Source organism: Mus caroli, unplaced genomic scaffold (assembly GCF_900094665.2).
Source record: "Mus caroli unplaced genomic scaffold, CAROLI_EIJ_v1.1 scaffold_20763_1, whole genome shotgun sequence".
NCBI lineage: Eukaryota > Metazoa > Chordata > Mammalia > Rodentia > Muridae > Mus > Mus caroli.
Window position 1 is genome coordinate 1 of NW_018390071.1, and position 1,476 is coordinate 1,476.

Consider the following 1,476-nt stretch of genomic DNA (forward strand, 5'->3'; position numbering starts at 1 on the left):
CATGGAAAGTTCTATGGCTTTGCTCTCAGGAGAGAGCCCCCCAATTCCTAACTATACCTGCAGGCCTGAGAAGACTGACAAGCTGGTTGCAGTGATAGGAGGCATTTCAACATCAATATCCACTCAGATCTCCCGAGTTTTAAGTCTCTACAATATTCCACAGGTACACAAAGAATGATGAATGACTCTTTAGGTTAAAACATAGTGACATGGTAATTAATGCTAATTAACCCAGGTATTGTTTATTGATGAGGGATGGGACTGCTTAATAATTTACTATTTTGTTATCATTTTAACTCTGAATAATAATTTATTCATAAGATGAATTAATGTTTGTAAAATAAATTTAATTTCAAAACCTTTAACATTGAAAAAAAAAAAGTAATGACAGCCTGTATCCATACCACTACAAGAAATTTTCTTTTGGTATTTACCACTGTTAATACTGTCTTTCTTTCATATGCAGTTTTAGAGAATCACAAAGCATGAAGACTGTAATAATTCTACTCATATATTTTCATTGTAACGATTGTAGACATATTCCTGAATATCTTACTGTGGTATCATCTCAGATTGTCACAGAACATTCATTTTTCACCAGGCATCAGACTTGCTCTGGCTGGCCCTTTGGCCCATTTGTAATTTTCCTCTGTTGAGAGGGAAGGTTTTATTTTTGTCTTTGTTTAAAAATCTTTCTGTTGATCAGCAATGATTTTTTATAAAGAATGCTTTAAAGGTAGCATTTATATGTCAATGTATTTTAATTAGTAGTAAACTTGATAAGGGTTACTTAGAAATATATTAGTTTGCAAATAACAGTGATCAACCGTTTAATGTTTTCTACTATCCTCAGTGAAGTAACTTAAATCTTAGATGAAATGTGTCAGACTGCCATGTTGATTCCTTTTTTAAAATTCTTACCTATTTGTTTATTTTTGGGATAGGTTCTCACTATGCCATCTTGCCACGTCTTGAACTTCCTATGTAGCCTAGGATCGCCTCACAGAGATCCTCCTACCTTTGCTCCCCCAGGGATGCGAATAAAGGCATTCACCACCATGCCCAAACAGATTTCTATTGTTATGAGATTTTGTGAGTGTATTTTAAAATTTTTGATTATTTTAATTTTTTACATTTCAAATTATGTTCCCCTTCACAATCTCACTTCCCCAAATCCTCATTTTCCCCCAACTCACTCAACTTTGACTCTAAGAGGTACTGCCCTAATTACCCAAGTCTTTCCTCATGCCTCTAGCGTCTCCCTTTATTGGGACAACAAGCATCCACAGAACTAAGCACATCACCTCCTTTTGGTGCCAGATAAGGCAGTCCTGTACTACATATGTAGCAGGAGCCATAAACCAATCCATGTATACTCTTTGGTTGGTGGTTTAGTACATGGGATCTCTGAGAGGTTCAGTTACTTGATACTGATATTCCTATGGGGTTGCAATCACTTTCAGCTCCTTCAGTCCT

General features: G+C 35.8%; 1 protein-coding gene across 1 annotated transcript in view; it reads left to right on the forward strand.

The window, feature by feature from the left end:
- Position 1: 1 nt before the first annotated feature.
- The window catches only part of LOC110288467 (vomeronasal type-2 receptor 26-like), a gene marked incomplete at its 3' end in the record, with an annotated part of 6,879 nt that continues 5,404 nt past the window's right edge, over positions 2-1,476 (forward strand). Inside the window, exon 1 of the mRNA XM_021154807.1 lies at positions 2-163. Within this exon, the coding sequence (XP_021010466.1) occupies positions 2-163 (162 nt within the window). The remainder of the gene's footprint in view (positions 164-1,476) is intronic.